This window comes from Netta rufina (assembly GCF_964035555.1).
Source record: "Netta rufina genome assembly, chromosome: 28".
Taxonomy (NCBI): Eukaryota; Metazoa; Chordata; class Aves; order Anseriformes; family Anatidae; genus Netta; species Netta rufina.
In genome coordinates, this window is record NC_140152.1 from 4860040 (window position 1) to 4885580 (window position 25541).

The 25541-nt window shown below is 66.4% G+C and overlaps 4 protein-coding genes across 5 annotated transcripts; 2 read left to right on the forward strand and 2 right to left on the reverse strand.

Moving 5' to 3' along the window:
* Positions 1-1627: 1627 nt before the first annotated feature.
* ABHD8 (abhydrolase domain containing 8) lies at positions 1628-9105 on the forward strand (the record flags this gene model as incomplete). Its single annotated transcript, XM_084302572.1, has 5 exons — positions 1628-1691; positions 7050-7824; positions 8322-8492; positions 8661-8877; positions 8956-9105. Exons 2-5 carry the CDS (start codon positions 7058-7060, stop codon positions 9103-9105), a joined length of 1305 nt encoding a protein of 434 aa, XP_084158698.1. The 5' UTR covers positions 1628-1691; positions 7050-7057.
* Positions 9106-11053: 1948 nt separating this feature from the next.
* On the reverse strand, positions 11054-13221 carry ANKLE1 (ankyrin repeat and LEM domain containing 1; the record flags this gene model as incomplete). The annotated part of the gene is made up of 6 exons (XM_084302610.1): positions 11054-11226; positions 11525-11654; positions 11744-11903; positions 11999-12161; positions 12252-12740; positions 12909-13221. The coding sequence occupies 6 exons, from the start codon at positions 13219-13221 to the stop codon at positions 11054-11056; spliced, it is 1428 nt and encodes a 475-aa protein (XP_084158736.1).
* A 2243-nt stretch (positions 13222-15464) lies between these two features.
* BABAM1 (BRISC and BRCA1 A complex member 1) lies at positions 15465-19087 on the reverse strand. Of its 2 annotated transcripts, none has more exons than XM_084302474.1 (9): positions 19055-19087; positions 17940-18277; positions 17783-17841; positions 17567-17687; positions 17253-17331; positions 16855-16879; positions 16533-16662; positions 15967-16053; positions 15465-15844 (listed from the first exon to the last, which is right to left on the reverse strand). In XM_084302474.1, the coding sequence occupies exons 2-9, from the start codon at positions 18234-18236 to the stop codon at positions 15644-15646; spliced, it is 999 nt and encodes a 332-aa protein (XP_084158600.1). In that variant the 5' UTR covers positions 18237-18277; positions 19055-19087; the 3' UTR covers positions 15465-15643. The 2 variants fall into 2 exon arrangements, with proteins under 2 accessions (XP_084158600.1, XP_084158601.1); XM_084302475.1 differs by lacking the exon at positions 19055-19087 and adding an exon at positions 18998-19007.
* Positions 19088-20273: 1186 nt separating this feature from the next.
* USHBP1 (USH1 protein network component harmonin binding protein 1) lies at positions 20274-25048 on the forward strand (the record flags this gene model as incomplete). Its single annotated transcript, XM_084302611.1, has 13 exons — positions 20274-20805; positions 21471-21589; positions 21663-21860; positions 21946-22047; positions 22125-22267; positions 22366-22506; positions 22582-22664; positions 23043-23178; positions 23260-23503; positions 23585-23770; positions 23845-23936; positions 24013-24135; positions 24877-25048. 13 exons carry the CDS (start codon positions 20274-20276, stop codon positions 25046-25048), a joined length of 2271 nt encoding a protein of 756 aa, XP_084158737.1.
* Positions 25049-25541: the final 493 nt, after the last annotated feature.

Here is a 25541-nt window from a genome sequence, read left to right on the forward strand (position 1 = left end):
GTTACCATGGCGACGGGCTCGGGGTTTGGCCTGGTCCCCCCCAGGCCGTGTCCCAGCGGGCCGCCCGCGGCTCCAAATAGTGGAATAATGGAAAATTTATGGAAAAATAGGACCCCCTGTCCTCCCGGGCTTTGCTGGGAGCTTGCAAGGTGCAAAGCCCGCCTGGGCAGGGCATCCCCTCGCCATCAAAAGTCACCAACAAAACATAACATTTAGAGGCATGAACATAAAAACATAGCCTAAACATAAAACATAGCATCCAGAGGCAGCTCTAAATGCAGAGTTATTCCTTGTCAAAACACTGTGGCCATCACCAGCCCCTGTGTTTCCATCCCTTTGCCATGGCAGAAGCACGAGTGACCCCATGGAGGTCCCATCCCCATCCTCCCCCACCACCACCCCGTGTCACCGCGGTGTTCCCCATTCACCGATTTACCCCAAAATCTGCACGACATCTGCCTGGCCCACCAGCACCCGGCTCCGGCCGCCTTCCTCCTGTAACGCACATACCCTTTTCAGGACAGAGCAGCATCGTGCACAGTGAGGATAATGAGGGTTCATCCTGCTCCCGCTGCTGGGCTGAAAAATGTGGTTTGCAGCCTTTTATGGGGCTGGGTGGTGAGTCACCGATCGTCGGGGCAGATCTCCGCCACCCTTGCTGTCTGCTCTGATCATTAAAAATTGTTTTGCTGGAGGCAAGCTTGGCTGTATCACCAAGAGCAGGCACCAGCTCTGGCTTTTTTCTGTTTTTTGTTTTTTGTTTTTTTTGACTGTTTTGTTGTGTTCCCTCCAGAAGTCCACACCGGCAGCATCACGTGTTCAGGAGATGTGAATCCAGCCCTCCCTAAAACATGGATGTGAAAAAAAAAAAAAAAAAGAGATACATTCATGATTTTCTATCTGTCGTGTCACAGCTCCAGCGTGCTGCGAGCTCGTGCTTTCTGTGCACGCTCACAGGTGCTGAGCTCTGACACACTCGTGGTGTCTGGGAAGCCACAGATACCAAAACAGCGAGAAAACCATAAAAAGATTTCTCCTCCCTGACAAGAGCAGGGATTAACGACGAGTCCTGCTCACAACACATTTCACAGGCATTGCTCTGCTCCAACCCCGCTTGCTGTGGGGCGGCCGCACTGGGAGATGGGGGAACCCCCCATTTGGGTTGGGAAGCCAAGGCCAGCACCAGGCGGGGAGCTCGATAACCCAAATCCTTGGAGGGGGCAAAACCCAACACCCATCCTCCTGCCCCCCCCTGCTCCTGGCAGGCCTCCATGGGCGGGCGCTTGGTTCGGCTTTGACTGGCAAGTCCCCGTGTCTGTCATGCCGAAAGCCCTCCTCCTTAGGAGGGATTTAAGGGGCTTTCTATGGCTAGAGACTACAAGGACAAATAGCACCCCCAAACCCCAGAGCTCGGGTATGAGGCTCCTCTCTCCGCCGGGGCTCATGGGGAGAGGATGGAAGGAGAGATTCCAGTCTAAAGCGGATGAGCTGAGCTGAAGGCACTGCTCCATCCTTCCCCCCACACCGGCGAAAAAATGTGATCAGAGGAGCCGAAAAGCTGAGCAGGCTGCCAGCGCTCGCGTCCTGCTCCCGCTGCCTCGGGCATCTCTCCCTCTCCCCCCTTTGCCTCCTGCAGGAATAAGCCTTTCGTTTGCAGCCTCGACTCCTGACAATCCTTGTCACTAAATGAGGTGAGCAGCGCGATCCGTCTCTCTTTGTGCAGGGGACCTGGAGCCCAAGCCCACGATGTAGGGCATGCGCTGCAGCAGAGGGGAGGAAGGTGCTCGGCACGGGGAGCAAAAAAAATGGCCAAAGGAGCAAAAAATGCCTCGAAGCTGGCGGCCGAAAGGGATTTGCGAGGCGTTTAAATGGGATTGCGGGGGGGAAGCAGCAGCTGGGGAGCAGCTTGGCGTTGTTTGCACTTAAATAGCCCCGTTCCATGAGCATGAGCGCGGGGTTAAAAAGCTGCCCGGCCATAAAACTTAGGAACGGCTGCCGTTGTGATGCAATTGCAGTAAATTATTGCTGGCTCCGGAGGAAGAAGACCTGCTGTTGCTATGTGCGTGTCAAATCTGCTTGGGTTTTTTGGTTGGAGAGCGAGGGGGCACCTGCATGCATCGCTGCCCGGCGGAGGGGGCAGGGTTTTCATCTTCCTTCCTCCTCGCAATGGTTTCTTCCAGGCTGCTCCTGGAGCCTGTAGGACATTTGCTGCCGGAGGAATCGGGCTGGCTTTCCTGCGGCTATGCGGTGGGACCACAGGCGAGCGTGTGCCGTCCCAGGCATCCCCCTGGAAATCCAGGAGGGTTTGGGAAAGCGGTGGGGTGAAGCAGCATGTCAGCCCTGGAGGTCAGGCGCAGGTTACTCCGCTGTGCATTGCATAATCTTTTGTTTCTCAAGGTCTTCTTCCTTCCTAAAGAGAGACGTGTGGCAGGCAGCCAGCCCTGGCTCCAGGCTGCCGTGTGTGCTACGGGCGCTCTGCTCTCCCTGCGATGCTGTTTCTCCACTCAATGCAATTTGTGTCCTGCAGGGCCCTCGGCAGAGCCCTGCCCGTGCCTGGGGACCCTGCACCCAGGGAAAGCGCAGGTTTTGGTTGCATCCCTGAGTACGCTGAGGATTTTGGGGCTGTCTCGGTGGTTTTCTGTTCATGCGGCCGACGAAACCTTCCTGACTGCTTACTCCTGAGTGTCCTGATAAAGCTGCTGTAATTGTATCAGGACGAGGAGGCTGGGTGTACCAGAATAAATCCAGGTGCTTGCCACCAGCTAACGTGGCCGTTTCACATTCCCCCAGAGGGAAGTTTACTTCGCAGGACCGAGGCCGAGCGGCATAAACATTTTCTTGTGCCTATCTGCGACGAGTGCTTAAACAGCTGTTGTCTTTACGTGTTTCTCGATGCCATGGCTTCCCCACTTTGCACTGAGTGAATGAATGGGAGAGGCTGGAAAGAGCATAATGACATTTGCCCATTCCTCAGGAGTGTCGTGTGTCATCATTAATACTCGCGAGCCCCGGAGGGAAGGGATTAGAGCTGAACAAATTATTATGGCAGGTCGGATTCTGGCTGCAGCACATCTCACACTCCTCTCCATGTCCCTGGCATCTCTCCTCTTGAGGATTTGCGAGGAATTAGCAGATATGAAATCCCTGCTACTCCCTGCGGGGGGGTCCACGGCTGCGTGCAGGGAGGGGACGGAGGTGCTGAGCAGTGGGGCTGTGGGGGTATTTCTGGCACGGGGGGAGCAGAAGCTGTTTGCAGCCATCAGCTCCTGCAGTAAATGATGCTTTTGGCTCACTAATTGGGGCCAAATGTTTACCAGGACGTCTGGCAGGGCCGGGCTCGGTGCTGCTTATGGGGCCGTAACGGGGAAACGCACCATCCTTTCCTTTCCCCTGCCCATAATTTCGAGGTTCCCCAGCAGGGAGAGGACAGGAGGAGGAGGTTTTTGTCATTTCCATCCCATCCTGGCACAGCCGAGGGGCACTGCGTGACCGTGCCCGCAGTGCTGCCATGCCTTGGGGAAAGAGATGGTGTGAGCACTGCCCCGTGGGCTTTATATCAGCCCCACGGGCTTTATATCAGCCCCACGGGCTCTACGGCAGCGTATCAGCCCCGCGTGGCTGCCTGTCACGTTACCGCGCCGGGCTTTCTGCCCTCCACCCCGCCACGTCGGCTCTTGTCCCATTTTTCTCCAGCTGTGACATGGTGCCGTCAAGTTGTGTAAAATCAGAGGCGCTGCAGCCCAAAGTAGGTCAGTAAGTTGTTTTTCCCAGCTGGGTTGCTCGTGGTGGCAGCAGGGAGGAGGCAGGGAGGATGAAGCCGGAGGACCCGGCGGTGGCATCGGTGCTCGGCGGGACGAGGTCCGGACCTGGGAGCTCAGTCGGCCTCCCCAAATCAATCCTCAGCATCCCTCGAGCCGTCAGCTTCGGAGCCGGGAGCGTTTTCCTGGGGGAAGCAGTGATTTTGGGGAGGGATCTGGACGCGGGTACCGGCTCGTGGCGATGCTCTTCGCTTCCCCAAACCCGCAGCCTGGCGGGCTGGCGCCGTGCTCGCGCCGCGCCTGACTCATTGTTGTGCCTGGCCTTATGTAACCGGTGCCGAAATCTCTGCTGGGGGCGGCGGTGGAAGGTAGCCGGGATGGAGGGGGAAGGGGGGGGAGAAAAAAAGCAGCTCATTGCCATGGTTACCAGCGGCTTCGCAAAGTTCTTCCCATCCGTCTGGTTCCGTTCTCAGCCCTTGCATCTGGCGGAGGGAACGTCCCTCGGCGTTTCTGCCCGCGGCAGACGCTGGGAGGCGGCGGGTGGGAGGTGGGAGACGGGCACGCCGAGCCTCCAGCCCCGGGGACGGAGTCTGACATCGGGGTGCTCCGCTTAACCTCCTGCCCCCTCCGTTTCCAGCTCAGCCATCAAACGGCTTGGCCTGTTAGAAGGGCTGCCACGTCTTGGACCGTGAGTTCCAGGGTGGGCAGAGCCAAATGTGGGCATCTCGGGTCTGGGCAGCCCCCTCCTCGCAGAGGGAGCCACGTTCGTGCCCAAAAGCAGACCCCCAGCCCCAGGATCGGGGCAGAGCTGGGCTCCTGGATCCGCCTGCAGAGCTCCCAAGCGCGAGAGCCTTCCAGCAAATCAATTCTGGAAATGAACAGGGTGGACTAATTGAGTTAATCCTGGGAAGTTAATCAATGTCGGGTCGGTTTGGCCAGAAGTCCTGTTTATAATCCACGCAGAGATCATTAATGCCTTGTGAAATGGAGGCGCGCGGCGAGTCCGGGCTGTGTGGAAAGAAATCGGAGGGAGAAGCCACGCCGGGATGTCCAAATGAGCCCTGTCAGGATCATCCCTGGGCTGCGACCACCTCCTGCCTTCCCCTGCCTCGATTCCCCTGCTGGCAGCACCGGGGCAGCCGCAGCAAATCCACAGGGACGTGGGAGAACCAGGGAGCTGCACAGCCCTTGGCCAGCCGTGGCAGAGCTCGTGGGCCTCGTGGGGACTGCAGTGCTCGGGTCTGGCTGTTTTCCTCCCCGGTTTTCCACCTGCCCTGCCTCTCTTTAAAGCACGGAGAGAGCGGAGGCGTTCTCCATCCCAGCGCAGAGGCAGTTGGGGATCTTCCAGCCAGCAGCTCCAGCCAGCCTGGTGCCCAGCTCCGTGGGCTCCTCGCCGGTTTGGAAGCTCGGCTCAACAAAACGCACCGGCCCCTTGCCCAGGACGTGCTCAGCTGCACCTTCCCAACGCACCGAGAGCTCCTGCTCCTGCTCCATCCCACAGGATGAGCTCCGGATGAGCAAGGAGAGGCTCCGTGGGCTCCCGGGGAGGTCGCTTTGGTGCTGCAGAGCTCCTGGTGCCGCAGGACCTGAGCTGCATCCTGCACGGACGCGCCTGTGTCCGCAGGGATCGCCGACACGAGCCCGGGGACAAAACCTCAAAGCTCTGGGATGGACACGGCGCAGCCTCAGCCCAGCCCCATGCCCAACGTCCCCACTACGAGCTGGAGCAGCTTTCCTAACGCTGCAGCTCTCTCCCCCACGGGGGCAAAAACCGTGGCACCTCGTGCTCGCTCCTCCCCGCCGCGAGCGGCACGAAGCAGGGAAGTCCCTGGCAGAGCTGGGGCGAGCACCAAACGCTGGCCTCTGTCCCGAGAGGAAGAAGGGAGCTGGCACAAATCCCTCCGCCTCTGCCAAGGGAGCTGTTCCCCAGCAGGAGCCGGGCTGCTTTCTTCCAGGGGGAACCCACCAGCCGTGAGCGGGGCTGGCGACGGAGCAGGCGCGGGTGCCTTGGCTCTGTGCCGTTGGGGGCCAGGCTGGGGGTGCTGGGGGGCTCCGAGCAGGGTGCAGCATCGCCCTCTTCGCCCCCAAACGCACCGAATTATCAAAGCTGCGAATTATCAGAGCCCTGAGCCCTGCCTGCCTCCGTTCCCTGGGTTGTTTTGCTCGTGCCCTGCCAGCAGCGTGGCTCTGAGGCTGCCGGCTGCATTTCGGGGGCTTGCTCGGGGAGTTCAGGGGCTGCTCCCCAGCACAACCCGGATGGTGATGTTTAATTCCCCGCTGGGAACGCACTCCTCCTTCCCTTCCACCCGCTGGGGGGGGGGCCACGCTCAGTAACTTGCAGCTGAAGGGGGGGGCCGCCCGTGTCCCCCCAGCCCCCGCCGCGGCTCGCTTTGCTCAGCAGCCCTTCGGCATCAATAATTCACCGTGTTTGGCTTCGTCAATAATAAATGTGCATCAGCCTGGTGGAGAGGGGCGGCAGGAACAGCCCCAGCCCGGGCCATGCGCCCTCGGTGCCAGCCCCAGCTCGGTGCCCCCAGCCCCTGCTGCACCCAACCTGCTGGTCCCATCACCCCCAGCCCTCTCCAAAAGCCCCCCCAAGCTCAAAAACATCCCGAGCACCCCAGGAAGAGCAAGCATCAAAAACTGGGCTTGCCTCGGGGCCAGGGAGGATGGTGCCGAGCTCCCCCAGCCTCTCCCAACCCTGCTGTGGGGCTGGAAATATGGGGAGGGGGCTCCCCCCCGCTCCGGGCTGGGTAACTGCCTCTCCCTCCGGTTCTTGCGCTCAGCCTCAATTTGCGGAGTGACTCTAATTAAAACCTCCAGCCCCGCTCCACTGCAATTTGCTAATCGCATCGGTGGTTTGGAGCGCAGCTACGCGCACATATATATTTCATCAGGATAAATAATGCATCCCCATCGCCGAACCTCTCCCCCCAGCCCCATATTTGGTGCCAGAAATAGCTTTTTCGGTTCAGACGGGCTTTTCCTTTGGTTTTCCTCCCTTGGCTAGGGCAGAGCCATCCTTAGGGGCCCATCACCTGGGGACCGCGGGGCTTTGCAGCCACAGCACCACGCCAGGCTGGTGATGGGGACGTGGCTCCAGACAAAGCTGGACGAGGGCGCGGGGGTTCCACCTCCGACCAGAAGCAAAACCGAGGTGGCTCAGCAGGGTCGTGCGTTTGGGGAAGCACCAAATTCAGCCCCCAGGAGCGTGCTCTGCCCTCGCTCACGCTGCCCTGGCTCTCCCCGCTCGGACTAACACCCTTCTGCTTCCCCTCTCGCCCCGTGCAGGGAGCATAATGCTGAACAGCATCACCGATGGGCTCCTCTGCTGCCTGATGGGCAAAACGACCAACGCCGTGGGGCCGCTGGACAGCGTTGAGGCCGGCAACGGCTACAGCTTCATGGAGGTGAAGCCGGGGAGGATCCTGCGGGTCCGGCACAGCACGCCGAGCCGCCCGGCCGCCGAGCAGCCCGAGGAACCGCAGGCTGGGGGCGCGGAGCGGGGCACGGTGCACTGCAAGCGCAAAATCACCCTGTACCGCAACGGGCAGCTGGTGATCGAGAACCTGGGGGACGCCGTCCGCTCCGAGATCCTGCACTGCCACAACGGCTCGGCGGAGCCCAACAGCACCGTGGAGCTGGAGCTCTCCGAGCTGGCAAACCAAGCCCCCGCCGGCACGCCGGGAGCTGGCACGCCGGGAGCCGGCACGCCGGGACCTGGCGCCCGCGACGCGGCCCCCGCCAAGCGTCGGAAGCGCAAGCCTAAGAAAGTCATCAACATCGACTGCAAGAAGCAGATCACGAGCTGCAAAGGCACGCACAGCGACGTCGTCCTCTTCTTCATCCACGGCGTGGGCGGCTCGCTGGACATCTGGAAGGAGCAGCTGGACTTCTTCACCAAGCTGGGCTACGAGGTGGTGGCTCCCGACCTGGCCGGCCACGGCTGCAGCTCGGCTCCCCAAATCGCCGCCGCCTACACCTTCTACGCGCTGGCCGAGGACATGAGGGCCGTCTTCAAGCGCTACGCCAAGAAGAGGAACATCCTCATAGGGCACTCCTACGGGTAAGGGACACGGGGACATGTAGATGCCTTCATCCTGCTTGCCCTGGCAGCAAACGCTGGAGGAATGCCGGACAAAATGCCAGTGAATGCTGCACAAATCCTGCCCCACCAGGGCCGAGGAGCAGAGCAGGGGTGTGGGGTTTCCAGCCCTAGGTTTATCCTCTGCCCTGATCTCCTCCATCCTCTCGGTGCGTGTTTCTGGGTCCGGCTAATCCCGGCGCCCGCCCTCCCGAGCGCGTGGGCTAGCAAGGAAGCCGGCGGCACTCAGCCTATAAATAGAGTAAGCCCGAGAAAGTCAATTAGAAGGGGACTAAGCACTCCAGAGCAGGCCTGGGAGGAGAGGGAGCGGAGCTGGGCAGGATTAGATGGGAGGAACGAGTGGGACGCAGCCTCTGGCATGGCTGAGCTGATCTCAGGGCGCTGGTGACGTCCCCGCTGTGCCGGTGGCTGCTTCGTGCAGGAACGAGCTGGGTGCACGGCGCTGTGTCTCCCCGCAGGGTCTCCTTCTGCACCTTCCTAGCCCACGAGTACCCAGACCTGGTCCATAAAGTGATCATGATCAACGGAGGGGGCCCGACGGCGCTGGAGCCCAGCCTCTGCTCCATCTTCAACATGCCCACCTGCGTGCTGCACTGCCTGTCCCCGTGCCTGGCCTGGAGCTTCCTCAAGTGAGTCCCCGACCCCGCGCCACCGCTGTCCCCAACCAGCCCAGCCCCACGCGGGCTCCCAGTTTGGGGACCCTCAGCACAGGCAGGGACAACAGCGTGTCCCCAACCCGTGTGATAGCGGCACTGTGCCATGCTGACCCCCCTGCCCGTGCTGGCTCTGTCCCCTAGGGCTGGCTTCGCTCGCCAGGGTGCCAAAGAGAAGCAGCTGCTGAAGGAAGGCAACGCCTTCAACGTGTCCTCCTTCGTGCTGCGCGCCATGATGAGCGGGCAGTACTGGCCCGAGGGCGACGAGGTTTACCACGCGGAGCTGGCCGTGCCCGTGCTGCTGGTGCACGGCATGCACGACAAGTTCGTGCCGGTGGAGGAGGACCAGCGCATGGCCGAGGTACGGGACGGAGCAGGGTTAGGGGGTGAGGGTTGGGGGCTCGTCCCGGCGCTGACGCCCGTCCCCGTGTCCCTCCAGATCCTGCTGATTGCCTTCCTGAAGGTGATCGACGAGGGCAGCCACATGGTGATGATGGAGTGCCCGGAGACGGTCAACACCCTGCTCCACGAGTTCGTCCTGTGGGAGCCTGAGACGCCAGCCGGGGACGGGCAAGGAGAGAAAAAATAAGGTGGCGGGGACACGGTGACCGGGCTGCTCCGATGGGAGAGACGTTTCGGAGCGCAGAGGGCTTTACGAGCGCAGAGGGGCAGGGTGCAGCCTGCCCCCGCCGGGAGCGGAGCTGATTTTCTTCCCCGGGTCGCAGGCTGGCGGCGGCGGAGCGCGGGGGGCTCCCCCCGGGCACGGGTGCGCGGGGCCGGCAGCGAGACCACGGCAGACCCGGTCGCCGTTCCCCTCGGGGACGGCATGGCAGCCGCTGGAGCGTCTTCATCCTGTTTCGTTGTAGTGTTCTTTTCCTCACGCAGCGACCCCCCCGGGGGGGGGCAGAGATAGAGAGAGAGAGAGAGAGGATGCTGCGGGGGGGCTGCTCCCACCTGCAGCAGCGCGGGACGAAGGCAGACGGGGTCCCTGCGGGGAGAGCGCGGTGCCCCCCCCCCGGCCTTTTCCTCGCCAGGGCTGGAGGAGCCGACGTGGGATTGCTCGAAGGGGAAGCCAAAAGTGGGATTTGCCTCTCTAACCCTCGGTGGCGGGGGTGGCGACGAGGCTGAGCTCTCCCCCCCCAGTGCCACCGTTCGTGCAGTCGTGTCCCCAAACCACCGCCGCTTTAGGTTACCGCAGCGCTGGCTTCTGCACAGCTCCCCCCCTGCTGCTGCTGCCGCCGCCACCGCCGGGGCTCCTCGAGGTGCTCGGAGCCGCCACCACCACCGCGCCGTGCCACCCACCCGCCCTCCCCGGCACCCGCAGCAAACCCCGAGCAACGCGGGGCGGGCGATGCAAACCGGGGCCGAGCGCTCGTTACCAGCACCGGCTCCGTGCACAACCCCACGGATCCCGGGGCCGCTCCTCTCCTCCACCACTCGTGCCCCATAACCAGGATCCGGGCAGGACCATGGAGGTATATGGGATGTGCCGGGCATCGTTGTGGGGTCTCCGTGCTCCCGGCCAGGCTCTGTGGGACCCCCGAGCGAGCTGGGGCTGTGCTCGGCACGGCTGCTCCCCAGCCCCAAGCTCACGCGCTGGGGATGGCCGCAGCCTCCCCGTTACCCCAAAGAGCAGAGCCGCTCCCCTCGTTGTTTTCTCCTCTTTTTCCCCCCCCCCATCTAAACCAAAGAAACAGCCAGGCCTGTTCGTCCCGTGGGATCCTCGCCCTCTGGGTGGGTGCAAGAGCCCCTCTTCATCCTCACCACCCCAGGTCAGCTCCGGGGGCTCCCGGCCGTGCGGGGCTGCCCTGTAATCAGAGCTGGCACCCCAAAACCGAGCGATGGGGAAGAGGAAGGGCCCTTGGGAGCTGGCACCGGCGCGGCAGGGACCGCGTGTGACGAGTGCCACCGCACGAGCCACGCTCCGTCCCCTCCGCCACCGCCCGCCCGCGCCCACCACTGCAGCCTCCTGTCTCATAATGAGAATTTTAACGCCCTAAACCCGGGTGCGGACGCGTTTCCGCACCCCTACCCCGAATCACGGCTCTGCCCCCCCCTTGCTGCACCCCCCTAAAACGGGCCGGAGGCCACCGTCAGCGCCACGGCCCGACACCCTCTGTCGCCACGGAGTCTGTGCCGCTCGTACCGCCATCGCTTGCGCTAAGGCAAAGGCAAAACGCCCCCCGCTGCCCCCCGCCGCTGAGCCCCGCGCCGTGTTCGTGCCATTTCATACAGTAAAGCCGTGTTATATTCTCAGCCGCGTCCGACTCGGTCACGGGGGGACAGGGTTTGGGAGCGGGGCAGCGAGGGGAAGCGAAGCCCGAAGCCACGGGGAGAGCTTCGAGTCGTCGTCACGCCCAGCCCTGCCGGGATTTATTCCTCACCGTTTAGGGGACGGGTAAAAATAAATAGGAAAAAACTCTCACCGTCGCTCCCGAGATAAAAACACGCCGCCACGCCGCCCTCGCCTCCTGGGGAGGCGCAAGGGGGTGAAGGCGAGGGGTGTCCCCAGCCCCCCCGGTGTCTCCCCAGGGTGCTCAGCGCCCACCCTGGATGTCCGCTGGCCGGAGCTGCCGCTCGCCCTCGGCCAGGAAGATGCGCATGGCCCTGTGCAGCATGTGCACACCCAGGCGCCGGCGCCTCTCGGGTGGCCAGCTCGCCGCCGCGCCGTAGCAGTTCCCCTTCCGCTGGTTGGTGATGCTCTGCAGCCCTGCGGGGACGGGGTCAGCACCCTCAGCCCCCCCAGGATGGGCTCAGCACCCTCATTCCTCCCCGTTAGCACCCACAGCCCCAAAGGGTCCCCGTTAGCACCCGCTCCCAGGCATCTTTCCCCTGCTGGAGATGGAGAATGGGGGGGCTCGTGCCCAAACCCCGCGCTGCCGACCAGGCACCCCAAACCCCCCGTGCACCCCAGGACAGGCTGCAGCCCCCTGCTCTGCACGCAGGGGGGTCGGAGAGGTGGCAGAGCCGATCCCGGGACCTTTTCCCCCCGCCACAACCCCACTCACCCAGAGCCTCCACCACGCAGCTCTCCCTTGTGTACGCCTCGGCCGGCACGCTGCTCTGGAAGCAGTGCACGGAGATGACGCCCTGCCCGCTCCCCCAGATCTCCAGGATGCGCCGCACCTTGGGGCAGCCCTGCGGGACGGCGGCACCGTCACCACGACCCCGTGCCCACCACCGTGGCTTCGAGCACCCCCCCCGGGACAATCCTCAGCGCGTCCCACCTTCCTCGTGCCTGCCCGATACTGGCTCAGAGCCTCGGAGAGGTGGCAGTAGGGCCGGGCGCGCGTCCCCTTGCCCACGTAGAAGATGGCTTGGACGAAGGTCCTGAAGCACTCCGCTGGGCTCAGGCGGTGGCAGCGCAGCGGCAGGTCCTGGGTGACCCTGGGGGTGCAAACCCCAACCCTCGAGGCTTGTGTGGTCTCCATGGGGGGGGCACCAGCCCCAGAACCCCCAGGGGGCACGCAGCCCAGCCCTACCTGGGGTCGAGGAGGAGGTAGTTGAAGCTGGCTTTCCGCAGCCCCTCGCGCCAGTGCCGGCTCCGATCGGGGCGGTCGAATTGCTGCGCCAACACCCGCTCGTCCTGGGCGCAGTCGGGGACGTGGCCGGTCTGCAGCGCGGCCGCCAGCTCGGGGCTGTGCCCTGGGGTGGCCACGGGGGGGTTGGGGAACACCCCGAGACCCCCCCCATCAGGTTTAGAGAGACGGGGCGGGGGGGCTCCCCAGGACTCACCCTCCGGGCTGCGGCTCAGCTTCTCCAGGCGCCGCAGGTAGATGCGCCGGGTGAACTCCGTGATGGGTCCGGGGTCCTCCCCCAGCACCCGCAGCCGCCGGCGGAGCGCCTCGTCGGAGAGCACCCGTGGGACCCGTGCTGGCCCCTTGGGGACCGCGGTGTCCCCGGGGCTGGTGGCTTCTGCACCGGGGCTGTGCCGCTCGCTGGGCACCCGTCCCTCGTGCTCCACGGCACGATGGGGGACGCAGACGGTGGGTGAGGGTGGCACCGGTGGGCTCCCCGGGTCCAGCACCCTGAGGTTGGTGGCATGGGGGGAGCCCTGGGGGTCTGATGGGGAGTCCTGGAAGGGGTCACGGTCCCCAGGACCCAGCAGCACCGTGGAGATGGAGCTGGGGGAGCCCTGAGGATCCGATGGGGGGTTGTGGGGGGATCTTTGGTCCCCAGGACCCAGCAGCACCGTAGAGATGGAGCTGGAGGAGCCCTGAGGGTCTGACGGGGAGTCCCGGGGGGGGTCGCGGTCCCCAGGACCCAGCAGCACCGTGGGGCTGGAGCTGCTGCCCCCCAGGGGGGAGCTGGGCTGGCTGGGGGTCCTGGGGAGGATCTGGGTGTCATCCAGGGAAGCCGTGCCTCCTCCGTCCCCGCTGGACACATCCGCACCCCCAAGGGCGACGCGGTGCCCCAGGGTGGGGGCGGTGTCCCCGGGGACACCCCTGGGTGCTCTGACCCTGGGGGGCCTCCGGGGCATCTCCAGAGTGGTGTCAAAGAGGGAGGAAGAGGAAGAGGAGGCACCGAGCCGCTCCGCTGATGCCTGGAGGCGCCTCTTGGTGCGGGGGGTGACGTGGCAGAACTGGGGGGGCTGCAAGGTGCCACCCCCTGCAGCGAGACCGGCCGGGCTACGAGGGGTCCTCGGGGTGCCAGGAGGGGAGCCCCCGAGGGTGCAGCCTCGGAGCAGCGCAGGCAGCTCCCCCATGACTGGGGGGCTCCGGGGGGGCAGCTCCTGGGGTCCTGCTTCGCCCTGGCACCCCCCAGCCTCGCTGGGCTCCAGCGTCTCCACCGCGGTGACGAAGCACTCGCTGGCCGTGCTGCTGTCCTCCTCCCCGGGGCTGCTGCTGTCACTGCCCCCAGCCCCTCTGCAACCCAGGGGCCGGGGGGGGCTCCTGGCCCCAGTTCTGGGCTTGGGGCCCCCCCTCGTCCCCGTCCTTCTTGGGGTTCCCTGCCCAGGCTCGTCCCCAGCACACAGCAGGGTGCTGGAGGCGAGGGGCTGTGGGAGGAAAGCCGAGCCCCTGGGGGGGCACGGGGGGAAGGAGGGGACGGAGGCGGGTAGGGGACAGCCCGGCCACGCTGGGGCCCCCCCAGACCCGTGGCCGTTCCCCGGTTCCAGTTCACCCAGCTGGGACAGGCGGGTGCTGCTCAGGGGCCCCGCGTCGGAGCAATCCTCGGTCAGGAAGGACAGCGAGCGCCTGGGCCCCCACGGGGCTTCGGGGTCGGGATGGGGCTCAGCACCCAGCCCCCCAAGAGGAGCAGCAGCGCCCCGAAACCACCCGCAGCAGCACCCCGAGGGGGGGTTATCCCCTGCAGGGGGGCAGCCCTGGACGTGCAGGGCGTCGCGCAGGAGCGGCGCGCGCAGCCGGCAGCCCCGCGGCAGCGCCAGGTTGACGGCTCGCTTCCCATCCTGCGGGGAGGGGACGCTGCTGTGACACCCCCAGCAAGGACGGGGACCCCGGCAGCAGCTCGGTGCTGTCCCCAAAGCCCCCCCCCCAGCTCACCTGGTCGCGGAGATCCGGGTACCCCCCCGTCTTCAGCCGGTGGCACCCCCGGGACGCGGCGACGCGCAGCGGTTGGAGCTCCTGGGGGGACCTGGCACAAGATTGGGGTCACTGCTGTCCCCTCGGTGCCCCCCCCCCCAGCCACATTCGCCACCCCCCCGTTCCTCCCACCAGTAGCCAAGTGGTTGAGGGTGACCCCCCCACGAGGCAGGAGCAGTTTGGGGTCAGCCCCCAGCTCCAGCAGGGCCTCCAGCACCCTGCAGCACGGCCAGTAGGGTGGGGGGGTCACCGGCCTGCACCCCCCCGGGTCACCCCCCACCCCCTGGGTCACCCCAAACTGTGCACGGCCCCTGCCTGCACCTGCCCCAGCGCCCCCCCCGTGGGGCTGAACCCCCCGATCCGTGGCCATACAGGGAAGGGGGGGGCCAACAGAGCAACAACCCCCCCCAAGGCACCCAACACCCCCTTCCCTAGACCCCCCCACCCTTAAAGCAGTGCACGCAGCACCCCCCCGCAACACCACCCACACCAGACCCCCCCCCATACAACGCGAAGAAGCCCCCCCCAGCGCAACACCCCCCCCCAATGCACTGAGGGGTGCCCTAAGCGAGCCCCCCCGGGCCCCCCCCCGTTAATGCAACGGCCCCGGGTGCAGGGCGTGCAATGGCCTCCGGTGCAAGCCCCCCCCCCAAAAAACCGAGCCCCCCCCCCCCCTTACGGCGCTCGGCGCCCCCCCTCCGGCTCGCGCCGCCCCGCTCCATTCATGCCGCCCCCCGCGCGCGCGCGCGCGCGCCCCCGCCCATTCAAACCCCCCCGCGCGCCGCCGCTCATTGGTCGCCTCGCCGGCCAATAGAAGGCGGCCGCGGGATGCCCCGCCCACAACTCGAAGGGGCGGGGCCGTAGCGCCCAGTGCCTCCCAGTAACCTGGTACCTACACATCCCAGTGCCTCCCAGTAACCTGCCCCGGCATTGCCCAGTGCCTCCCAGTAACCTGGCACCTGCGCTCCCCAGTGCTGCCCAGTAACCCTGCCCCTGCAGCTCCCAGTTCCTCCCAGCGCCCTGCCCCAGCATCGTCCAGTGCCACCCAGTGCCCTGCACCAGTATCGCCCAGTAACCCTGACCCCCTACACCATCCAGTTCCTCCCAGTGCCCTGCCCCTGAATAACCCAGTTCCTCCCAGTAACCCTGCCCCAGCATCACCCAGTTCCTCCCAGTAACCCTGCCCCAGCATCACCCAGTTCCTCCCAGTAACCCTGCCCCAGCATCACCCAGTTCCTCCCAGTAACCCCACTCAGACCCCCCAGTCCCCCTCCCACAACCAAAACCCACAACCCACCCCACCCCATGCCCCCCACCCCTCCCCACACCCCCACCCCACGCAGCGAGGGCCGAGCAGACCCCACACCCCCCCAACACCCCCAACAACACCACATCGCACACCAACCGGTCCTAAAAACACCTTTTTTTCCCCCAAACCCCACCACGGAGCAAAAGGGGCGCACGGGGACGCTCCGGGGGCACGCGGCGGCTCCAGGACGCGGTGGCCACCGGCACGGGGGCTCAGAGGGTGGCCGTGACCTCGGGGGCGGGGGGGGTCACAGGGTGGCCGTGACCTCGGGGGGGGGGTCAGACGGTGGCCTCGGCCTCGGGGGGCTCGTCGCCCTCCAGCAGGCTGTAGGCGGCGTGGGTCTGGAAGGGGCGCTGCAGGGGGTGCGCCAGCAGCTTGGCCATGCAGTTGTGCAGCTCCACCGCCGGCCCCGTCAGCGCCACCTCGTACTTGTAGTTGGTGCCCTTGGCGTCCAGGCTGCTGAAGAAGGCGTAGAGCTCCTGGGGAGGGACACGGGGACACCCCCCCACACAGCTTCGGGTAGCGGAGTTGGGGGGGGGGGGACAGCACGAACCCCCCTGTCCTCCCCTTCCATCCCTTCTCGACCTCGTCCTGCGCTCACCTTCCAGCTCGTCTCGTCCTCCTTCTCCTCCGCCCCGTTGTGGATGTAAACCACGTCGAAGAAGAAGTAGGGGCACTGCAGCATCTTCTGCGGGTTGGGGGCGGGGGGGGGGGGACCGGGCACGGTTTTTGGGTGTGCTGGGCACCACCCGAGCCCACCCACCTGGGATCCCCAGGGGTCTGGGCGCAGCTCTTGGACACGCCAGGCACCATCGGAGCCGCCAGGCACCATCGGAGCCCACCCGTGGCCCCCCGGGGGGCTGGGAACAGCTCCTGGATGCACCGGACACCCCCCGAGCCCACCCCCACAGGGTCCCTGGGGGTCCGGGCATGGCTTTTGGACACATCAGACACCCCCTGAGCCCACCCACATGGGGTCCCTGGGGGTCTGGGCACAGCTTTTGGACACCCCAGACACCCCCCGAGCTCGCCCATGGCACCCCAGGCTCTTGGACGCACCGGACACCCCCTGAACCCACCCACATGGGGTCCCTGGGGGTCCGGGCACGGTTTTTGGATGCACCGGACACCACCCCGAGCCCACCCGTGGCACCCCGGGGTCCTTACCTTCATCTGCTCCGAGGCAGAGAACTGGGGCTGGCAGCCCGGGCGGCCGAGCACCAGGATGGTGCGCACCACGTAGGGCGGCGGGATGGTCTGCACGTTCTCCGTCACCGGCAGCTCGATCTTCTGCTGGCTGCACCGGGATGGGGGGGACACCACGGGGGGGCTGAGACCTCCCCCACCTCCCTCTGAGCAAACCCAGCACCCCTAAAACCCGCCGGGGGGGGCGGCACCGCAGGCACCCCGCTCGTTTGGTTTTTAGGGTGATGCCCCTATGTTTTTTAGGGCCCCCAGCCCCCCGTGCGCCCCCCCCAGCTGTACTCACATGAGGTTGAAGAGCCCCTCGAGATCTGCAGCCCGAGGTAAGGACAGATCCCAAAAACAGACCCCTGCCCGCCCCCCAGACCATTGTGTCCCCCCCCCTGGTGGGGGTCCTGAGCTCAGACCCAGTGCCCGGGGATGCCCCAGGGTGGGGAGAAAAATCCCAAGAAATGGTTTTTGGGGCCGGAGGGGAAGGAGCTCAGCCTCACAGCCCCGGTGTGGCCACTGTGGGGACGGCAGCGAGGCCGCGGATCTGCTGCCATCTGCAGGCAAAGGGCCTGGAAGGACCCTGCTGGAACCCAAGGGACCCCAATGGCACCCAAAGGGACCCCGATGGCACCCAAAGGGGACCCCACATGCTCCGAGCCCCCAGCCCCTTGGGCTCGCTGCCGGCACGGATACTGAAGGACTTGCAGACGACGGTCTCCAGGTCGTAGAGGCAGCTGCAGACCTCGCGGGGGTCCGAGGTGAACCCTGAGAGCTGAGGGGAGATGGGGTGAGGGGGGCACGGAGCTGTCGCCATCCCCATCCTATCCCCGTTCCCATCCCATCCCTGCCCCCATCTTCATCCTGTCCCCATCCCATCCATCCCCATGCCATCCCCATCCTCATCCCATCCCATCCTCATCCCCATATTTATCCCATCCTGCCCCCATCCCCATCCCCATCCCCATCCTGTCCCTGTCCCCATCCCATCCCATCCCCGTCCCGCTCACCCACGTGGCGTCGTTGTTCACCACCACCAGCGCGAACTCGTGGCTCTTGTCGATCTTGTGCTTCGTCCTCACGAACATCTCGATCATCTTCTGCGAGATGTTCAGCGTGTTGGTCTTGGACCTGCGGGACGGGACGGGGACGCTGCGCTCAGCGCCACCACCCCCAAAACCCCAACACCAGTCAAACCAGTCCCCTCTCCAAACCCCGACACTCACCCATTAAACGACTCCAGCTTGGGCAGAGCCATCTCCTCCGCCAGGTCCAGGCAGATGATCTTGGGGGGGGGGCGAGAAGGGGATGATGCTGAACACCCCCAGCCCCACCGGGACCCCCCGGAACCCCCCCAAACCCGGTACCTGACACCTCACTCACCACCTTCTCGGGGCAATTCACCCGCGGCGTCTTCACCTGCACCTCTGCGGGGTGCGCGGGGCCGGGCCAGGCGGTGCCGTCGGGGGCGGCGGTGCTTTGGGGGCTGTCGTCGGCGCTGGCGGCTTCGCCCTCGCCCTCGCTGCGGTTTCCCACGCTGGTTTGGGCGCTCAGCGCCCGGTCCTCGGCGCCCTCGGGGTTGGAACGGGTGCGGGGTCGCTGCTCCCCCAGCGCCTTCTCCTCCTCTTCCTCGGCGGCGCTGCCCGGCTCCGACGTGTCCATGCCGCAGCCGCGCTCCATGGCGGGGTGCTGGGGGGGTGCTGGGGGGGGTGCTGGGGGGGCTGCGGGGGTGTTATTGGGGTTGGGTGCCCACCCCTTGTGCCTCCTGATCCTGTGACACTGTGGTGTCCCCCCCGCGCTGCCCAGGGTAGCCCTGACCCCATAAAACTCTTCTCGACCCCTGTGCCTCCTCTGTGCACCCCCCTAAGCCCATGCACCCCCCTGACCCCATGCAACCCCCTGACCCTGCGTCCCCCCCCTTGACCCCATGCACCCCCCTGACCCTGTGACCCTACTTGACCCCATGCACCCCCCCCGACCCTGTGTCCCCCCTCTGATCCCATGCAACCCCTGACCCCGTGCATCTTCCCGACCCCATATCCCCCCTTGAGCCCATGCAACACCCCCGACCCTGTGCACCCCGCCCCGACCCCGTGCACCCCCCTTGACCCTGTGTCCCCCCTCTGATCCCATGCACCCCCCCGACCCCATACACTCCCCGTTCACCCCATACACACCCACGCCCCCCCTACCCCGTGCACCCCCTTCACCCCCTGTGGACCCCCGATCCCGTGCATTCCCCCTCGCCCCATGCACCCCCCTGGGCCCCCCTCACCCCCTCTGTGCCCCCCCCCCGACCCCGTGCATCCCCCCCTCGACCCCATGCAACCCCCCCAGCCCCTGTGGACCCCCCCAGCCCCCGTGGACCCCCCCCCGGCCCCTGTGGACCCCTGCCCCCATGCACTCCCCATGCACCCCCTTTACGCACCCCCTTTACGCACCCCCTTTGTGCCCCCCCCCGCCCCGTGTCCCCCCCTCGCCCCCCGGCGCGCGCTCACCCGCTCTCGGCCGCCCGAGCCCCGCCCGCTGCTGCCCGGAAGTGGCGGCGCGCGGGGGCTGCTGGGAGTTGTAGTTCCCGGGGGGGGCCCGCCGGGCACGTGGGGGGGGGCAGGAACCGCCCCCGGCACCCCAAAAACCCATGCACGACCCCCTGCATGCATGCAACCTCCCCCTGCACCTATGCAAACCTCCCTGCACCCATGCAATGGTCCCTGCACCCCAAACACTGATGCAACACCCCCTATACCCATGCAATGGTCCCTGCACCCCAAAAACCCATTCACAACCCCCTGCACCCCGAAAACCCATTCACAACCTTCTGCACCCGTGCAATGGCCCCTGCACCCTAAACACCCCATGCACAAACCTGCACCCGTGCACCATCCCTCTGCACCCCAAAAACCCATGCAATGCCCCCTGCACCCCAAACACCCATGCACATCCTCCTGCTCCCATGCAACACCCCCCCTGCACTCCCCTGCACCCACGCAACACCCCCTGCACCCGTGCAATGGCCCCTGCACCCCAAACACCCCATGCACAACCTCCTGCACCCATGCACCATCCCTCTGCACCCCGAACACCCATGCAACACCCCCTGCACCCATACAACGCCTCCTGCACCCATGCAATGCTCCCTGCACCCCGAACACCCATGCACATCCTCCCACACCCACTCCCCATCCCTCTGCACCCTAACTGCCCCTTTGCACCCCATGCACCATCTTCCAGCACGTGCCTGCCCTGAGCGGGCTCCCTCCTGGCCCTGCACACCCCAGCACCCCGTGCTGTGCCCCCCAGCACCCCAAATGTTCGTGTGCCCCTCTGCAACCCCAAACTTTGGGGGTTGTGCAAGGGCGCAATGCTGGGTGCATGCTCTTGGCGGGGTGCACGAGCACCCAGTTGCATGGGGAGGGTCTGGCATGGGGCCGGGGTGCCATGGGGCAGAGCAGGGCTCTAGGGATGGTGTTGGGGTGCCCGGCTCCTGCAGAGCCCCCCCAAGACACCTCCATCACCCGGCGCAGGGCAGCGCAACGGTTAAGCGCGGGAGGCTGCGCCGGGGCTCCTGAGGAAGAGGAAATCTCGGCAGGAACAAGGAATGGGCAAGACCTGGGGTGGCCCCACGGGGCCCCGCCGGCAGCCCGGACGTGCCTGGATCCGGCCACGGCGCGGGGCCGAGCTGCGGGGTCGGGCTGAGCGGGCAGGAGTCGGGCCGGGATGGACGAGGCAAGTGGGGCGTCCCTAGGGGTGGCCGTCCCCAAAACTCATCCCTCATCCCCATCCTGGCTGAACCACGGCGGGTGGCGGCCCCTCTGCACCCCAACCACCCGCTCGTCCCCCTTCTGCACCACCCCTGGTGCTCCCCAAGGGCACCCCCCGCAGACCCTCTGCTCCCCGCAGCCCCTGCCAGGCCAGCGGGTGGACGAGGACGAGGACGAGGATGAGGACGAGGCCGCGGGGGAGGACACCCAGGACGTGCCACCCCACGAGGAGCACATCGCCCGCCTGCTGGCCACCGTGGCCCGGCTGCAGCACCGCGCCGAGCAGCTGCAGCGCCGCCCCGGCAGCTACCGGCACGCGGCGGCACCGGCACCGGTGTCACCCGGCCACAGCCAGCCCTTGGCCTCACCGCCCCGCAGGGAGGAGGAGGAGGAGGAGGAAGGCTCGGGGGGCACCAGCAGCCTCCCCGCCGAGACGCAGCAGCCTCGGGAGCTCGATGGCACGCGCAGTGCTGGAGCTGGTCTGGAAGGTGGGTGCTTTGTGCCCTGCGGCACCGTGCCGTGCCTCGTGGCACCGTGCTGTGCCATATAGCATGGTGCTGTGCCATATAGCACTGTGCCGTGCCATATAGCATCATGCCGTGCCATACAGCATCGTGCCATGCCATATAGCTTTGTGCCATGCCTTGTAGCACTGTGCCGTGCCATACAGCACTGTGCTGTGCCATATAGCATCGTGCCATACCATATAGCATTGTGCTGTGCCATATAGCTTTGTGCCATGCCTTGTAGCACTGTGCCGTGCCATACAGCACCGTGCTGTGCCATATAGCATCGTGCCATACCATATAGCATTGTGCTGTGCCATATAGCACTATATCATGCAGTACCATGCCGTGCCTCACAGCACCATGCCGTGCCATATAGCATCGTGCCATGCCTCACAGCACCGTGCCGTGCCATATAGCATCGTGCCATGCCTCACAGCACTGTGCCATGCCATATAGCACCATGCCATGCCTCACAGCACCATGCCATACAGCACCGTGCCCTGCCATATAGCATCGTGCCGTGCCATATAGCATCGTACCGTGCCATACAGCACCATGCCATGCCATATAGCACCATGCCGTGCCCCACAGCACCGTGCCGTGCCATGCCAGCACCTGACCCCGTCCCCGCTCCCTCTCCCCAGCCCACGGCCCCGACCTCTTTGCCGACCTGCAGCACGCCGTGAGCTCTCTGGAGCGCGCCGTCTTCTCCCGGCACCGCCGAGCCCCGGCCCCGCCGGCGGAGTGGGCGCGGGCGGCCAAGGTGAGGCAGGGCAGCACGGGCAGCCCCAAAACCCAAGGGGATGGGTGCTGCCCGACCGGCCTCGTGCCCCCAGAGCCTGGAGGAGCTGGAGCAGGCGGCGGGGGCTCTGCCGGCGGCGTGCGGGGGCCCGGAGCAGGGCGAGGGGCTGCTGGATGCGGTGGCGAGGAACACGGCGCTGCGGGCAGCCCTGGGGCACCGTGATGAGGAGCTGAGCCGTGCCACGGCCTCGCTGCGGGTGCTGCAGGGGGAGCGTGATCGGCTGCAGGGGAAGGTGGGTGCCGGGGTGGGGTTGGGGGTGCCAAATGAGGGGAGCCCCCCGGTTTGGCCCTCAGGGCTCAGCTCAGTGCTCGGCGCAGGTCCGGGAGCTGCAGGAGGCTCTGGCAAGGCTGGAGGAGCCGGACGGTGCCGGCAGCGGCACCGCGGGGCTCGGCAGCACCCCGGGACTGGGGGAACCCCAGGTGAGTGCGGGGCTGGGGCAGCTCCAAGGGTGGGATCCTGCTGCCCCGGCACCAGGCGCTGCCTCTCCCCTCTGCAGGACCTGCCCTCGCGCCTCCTGAGCTTCGACGGCACCCACAGCACCCACAGCACCCACAGCACCCAGCCCCACAGCCTGCTCTCCCCCCAGCCCTCGGAGGGCGCCGAGCAGGAGCTGGAGGATCGGATGCAGCAGCTGCAAAGGTGAGACCCCCCCCCAAAAAAAAATACTCGAGCCCCAGGATCCGCTGAGCCCCCGGTGGTGGAGAAACCGCGGCACGGGGCTGAGCGGTGGCGCCCAGGTGCGTGGAGAGGCTGAAGGAGGTGAACCAGGAGCTGGTGGGCGCCCTGCGGGACTGCAAGAGCGACTCGGAGCGGCTCAGCATGCTGCTGGGGCAGCACGAGTCCCGCAGCAGCGCGCTGCGCCTGGCCCTGCACTGCAGGTAGGGGACACGGGGGGGGCACGGGGACGGGGCTGGGGGCTGGCACGGCGCGGTGCTGAGCCCCTCTGTGTGCAGCGAGCGCTGTGCGGACACCTACGCTGCTCTGCTCCACCAGGCGTGGGCGAAGCTGGGCAGGGGAGGGGACGGCCACGGAGGTGGTGAGTGGTGGCTCGGGGGGGTGCGGGATGCAGGGGGGTGCCAGGGGACCTCGGGGGGGTACAGGGAGGGTGCACGAGGGATATAGGGGGGGATATTAGGGGATTTGGGGGGGTGCTGCTGGGGTGCTGGGGGATGGGGGACACATGGGGGGGATGTTCGGGGTGCTGGGGGGTGCAGGAGGGTGCAGGGGGTGCGGGAGGGATTCAGGAGGGTGCAGGGGGGAAGTAGGAGGGAGGCAGGGGGGATGCAGGGGGGTGCAGAAGGGATTCAGGGGGGTGCAGAGGGATACAGGTGGGATCTGGGGGAATGCACAGAGGGTGCTGGGGGTCCCGGTCCCCAGCACAGCCCCGCTGTGAGGCCTCCTGCCCCGTGCCCAGGAGCAGCAAGGCAGCAGAGCGCGGAGCAGGGATCTGGATCCGGTCCTGAGCCCCCACAGGGGCCGCAGCTCCCGCACCGAGCGGACCCGGACGGCCAGGAGGAGAGCGGGGCCAGCGCCTGCCCCGGGCTGCAGAGGTACCGGGGTGGGCACGAGGCTGGGTGGGGACCCCACATCGTACCCAGCACCTCGGTGCCACCCCGTCCCCGTCCCCGCAGCTCCCCGGTGTCCCAGGGGACGGAGGAGGGGGCCCTGCGGGAGTCCATCCGCCGGCTGCGCGCCGAGCAGGCGGCCGTGCAGGGGTCCCTGCGCGACGCCCCCGCGCCCGCCCGCGCCCTCACCCGCCGCGGCGAGGACGCCCGTGCCCGTGCCGAGAGGGCTCTGTGCGACGCTCGGGCTCTGCTGCCCGGCTGGAGGCGGCCGGAGAAGGAGGAGCTGCTGCGGGACCTGGCGCTGCTCAAGGTGAGGATGAGGAGGGGACGCGTGGAGCCCCCAACACCCCCGGCTCTGCACGGGCGAGAGGTGACGGCGCTGCCCTGCCAGGAGGCCATGGCCGAGCTGAAGACGCGGCTGCAGCTGGTGGAGAAGGAGAAGAGGGGCCTGGGGGTGCTGGCGGCGGCGCAGGGGCCGCGGGAGGCTGCGCTGCGCCTGGTGCTGCAGCACCTGGAGTGGGAGCGAGGTGGGGGCTCCCCCAGCCCCCCCAGCAGCTCCAGCAGCAGCAGCGAGGAGGTGAGGCTGCCCTGGCTCTGCTCCCCATGGCCACGGGCTCGCTGGGGGTGCTGATCCCCACGGGGGCTCCGCAGGATGCCCAGGCCACCCGAATTGGAGCGGCGGCGCCCAGGCACCCCACGGACCCGGAGAGGACGCGGCAAGAGCTGCTCCGTGCCCAGGCCCGGTAAGGAACCTCAGCACCGGGAGCCCTGCGTGTGCCACGGCACCGTGCCAGGCTCTGCCATGAGCGTGTCCCCCAGCATCGAGGAGCTGCACGCCCGGGCACGGGCCCTGGTGCTGTCCCTGGAGCAGAGCAGCGCCGCCAGCCGCGCGCAGCAGGAGCAGTACGTCACCATCACCGGAGACTTCTTCCACGCTCACAGGTGGGCACGGGGTGCCCGGTCAGTGCTCGGCACGCAGCGGGTGCACGGTGCCCCTGCGCGTCCCCAAAACACAGAACCTGCCTGCATGGCTTCAGTGCACCCCCCCCCGCATGCCCCAAAAGCTTTCTTGCTTCATGCCCAGCCCAAAAGCGCGGTCCCTTCCTGCACACCCCAAAAGTGCTGTTGCTTTGTGCACACCCCAAAATCACCACCCTCTTGTATGCTCTCCAAAAGTGAGTCCCCTTCTTGCACATTCCAAAAGCGCAGAGCCCCTCCCCACACCCCCCAAAATAGCACCCTGCTCCTGCACACCTCAAGAGTACAGCCCCAAAACCACCGTCCCTTTTTGTGCACCCCAAAACTACCGTCCCTTCGTGCGCACCCCAAAAAGCACAATCCCCTCGTGCACACCCCAAAAGCCCCACCCTCGTTTACGCTCTCCAAAAGCGCAGCCCCTTCCCACCCCCCAAAACAGCTCCTTGTCCCTGCACACCTCAAGAGTACAACCCCAAAACCGCCGTCCCTTTTTGTGCACCCCAAAACCACAGTCCCTTTACGTGCATCCGAAACCAACTCCCCTCCCTGCGCTCCCCAAAACTACCATCCCTTCGTGCGCACCGCAAAAAGCTCAACCCCTTTGTGCGCACCCCAAAAGCACGATCCCTTTGTGCGCACCCCAAAAGCGCGGTCCCTGCCCCAAAAGCCCTGTCCCCGTGCCCCGTGGTGACGCTGTGCCCTCAGGGCGCTGGCGCTGGCGTACCGCGGAGCCCGGCAGAAGCAGGGGGCCCAGCTGCGGCGCCTGGAGGCGCAGGCGGGTGCCGTGCGGCAGCAGCACACCCAGAGGGTGCAGGCGCTGGCCCGACGGCTGCAGGCCCTGGAGCAGCGCCTGGCTGGCAGCGAGACCTGCATTTAGGGTGCCCCCCCCCCGGCCCCCCCTGTGAGATGGGGCCGGGACGGACCCATGAGGATAATAAACCGAATAAACCGCTGATGCTCGTGGCTGTGGCTCGGCCGGACTGGGGATCGATGGGGGGCTTTGGGATGGACTCGGGGCTCAGCTCAGCCCAGCAACAAAAGCCGTGCCCCCCCCTCCAACCCCCGCCAACCCCCCCACCCCGGTGTCGCGGCGCAGATGAAGCCGTTTCGTTATCCCTGACGTGGGATCAAAGGTGACGGCGGTGGCCGTGGCGGGAGGGCCCCATGCATATTCAGGAGGGAAGAGGAGCAGTGACCCCGCACCGGGGGCAGCCGCGCGTCGCGGGGGGGGGGGGCCGGCAGCGAGGCTGGGCTGGGGGCTGCCGGGGGGGGGAACGGGGCTGAGCAGCCCCCGGTGCGATGGGGCGGCGGTGGGGCAGGGTTAGGGAGAGCGTGGGGTAGGATTAGGGTGAGCGGGGGTCAATGGGGTG